This window comes from Mus pahari, chromosome 16 (assembly GCF_900095145.1).
Source record: "Mus pahari chromosome 16, PAHARI_EIJ_v1.1, whole genome shotgun sequence".
NCBI lineage: Eukaryota > Metazoa > Chordata > Mammalia > Rodentia > Muridae > Mus > Mus pahari.
Window position 1 is genome coordinate 57,278,287 of NC_034605.1, and position 2,060 is coordinate 57,280,346.

The following is a 2,060-nucleotide window of genomic DNA, read 5'->3' on the forward strand; positions in this document are numbered from 1 at the left end:
ATGGTTGTGAGCCACCATGTGGTTGCTGGGATTTGAACTCCAGACCTTCGGAAGAGCAGTCGGGTGCTCTTACCCACTGAGCCATCTCACCAGCCCTTAACATTTCTAGTATTGCTTTGTCCCTATACCGAAGTCTCTTGGCCTATAATCCTAGCATGTAGAAGGTGGAGGCAGGAAGATCAGGGACTCAAAGCCCCTGCTCTTGGCTCTTTGATATTTTCCTTTCTGTTATATTTGAATATGGATGAAGTCATTTCGTGTGTAAATTTAGAATTTCTGTCTTTTAATTTCCCTATATCATTAAGACTTTTTTTTAAAGTAGAACTTTCTTGTTTTTCTTTAATAAAATATTTCAAATGCATAGAAAACCTTGCTGTTCTCAACCTATTGCAGAACCTCTTGCTTTTTAGGAAGTGTAGAGCCCATTTTGATGCCTATCTATCTCTTTGTCTCTACAGAGCAAGGGTCAGAAATTAGAACCCATCCCTCATCGAAGACTAAGAATGGTGGCAAACACTATTGAAGAAAACTTCCCTTTGGGGACTGTGCAGTTTTTAATGGACTTTGTTTCACCCCAACATTACCCACCCAGAGAAATTGTGGCTCACATCGTCCAGAAAATCCTGCTCAGTGGCTCTGAGACTGTGGATGTCCTCAAGGAGGCCTACATGCTTCTCATGAAAATTCAACAGTACGAATCATGACAGCGGGTTGGCCAAGTCTTGTAGGGAACCTAGACTCAGGGCACAGCTTCCCTGTCTAAGCTTTGATTCAGCTGACCTGGGAGCGTCCTTAATAATGTTAATTGCAAGTGGCGGGGAACCTAATCGAGCCTGCTTCAATTGCTAGTAAAAGAACGTAATGACTTATTTTCACTAGAAATCTGGGAATGTTATTTGATACTGTTTTCATAAATAGTTGCTGGGACCCAGTTTTCAACCCTGCCTTGGTTCTATAGTCCTTATCTTCAGATGTTTATAGTATTTTGGGTTAGAAAATCAACTTCAGTAATTACACAATCTGAGTTGTATTATAATTGCATTAACATGACATGAGTCCATTTTTGAGACATTCATAGTGAGTTAAAGAATAGAATATTGTGATTAGCTCAACAAGTCACATGCTTCATGTAGCCCTGATAGGTAAATCTCTCTGGCAATGAGCTGGCCTCGACTGTCATGCTGTGGTCCTTTAGGCCAGGTTGCTTATGATAAGAGGAGGCTTTATGTCCTGTCACCTTCCAGATCCTATCCTTTCTGTCACTAAAGTCTCCAGAATTCTAATTGATGTCACTTGACTTTCAGGCTGCATCCAGCCAATGCCAAGACAGTGGAGTGGGACTGGAAACTGCTCACCTATGTCATGGAGGAAGAGGTAACATAAATTATAAGGACATGTCTTTTGGAGAGGAATTTTGAATTTGCATTTGTGTGTGGGTTTGAGTATGGGATTACTTAGGAGCACTGTGGTGTGTGTGGGAGTCAGAAGACAATACTTCTGCCTTTATTACTGACCCATCACTGGTCCACAGAGGAAAATTTAACTACAAAGAAAAGTAGCAAAAAAACAAAAACAAAACTGTTAGTAATGTCTCTGTTGTTATTTCCTGTTGATTGTCCTACCCTACAAAAAAAATTAGTTTTAAACCATTCTGTCTCCCAACTCAAATACTAATGTATTCATGTCTTCTCTACTTGAGAGACCAAACTAAAAGTATGAGAAGGGTCAGTGATACAGCTCAGTGGTAGAGCACTTGCCTACCGTGTATGAGGTCTGAGAGTGTAATTCCAAATACATAATCTTAAGATGCTAGTAAATAAGTGGAGAAAGTTATAAGTCATAGCTATGAAAAGGAAAAGAGGGGCTGGAGAGATGGCTCAGAGGTTAAGAGCACTGACTGCTCTTCCGAAGGTTCTGAGTTCAATTCCCAGCAACCACATGGTGGCTCACAACCATCCGTAATGAGATCTGACACCCTCTTGGAGTGTCTGAAGACAGCTACAGTGTACTTATGTATAATAATAAATAAATCTTTTTTTTTTTTTTTTTTTNAAAAAANG

At 40.1% G+C, this 2,060-nt stretch overlaps 1 protein-coding gene across 1 annotated transcript in view; it reads left to right on the top strand.

Annotated features, from left to right (window-relative positions):
* The window catches only part of Simc1 (SUMO interacting motifs containing 1), a 49,681-nt gene that overhangs the window by 25,795 nt on the left and 21,826 nt on the right, over positions 1-2,060 (top strand). Inside the window, 2 exon segments of the mRNA XM_021215409.2 lie at positions 459-691; positions 1,305-1,374. Coding sequence (XP_021071068.1) covers positions 459-691; positions 1,305-1,374 — 303 coding nt within the window.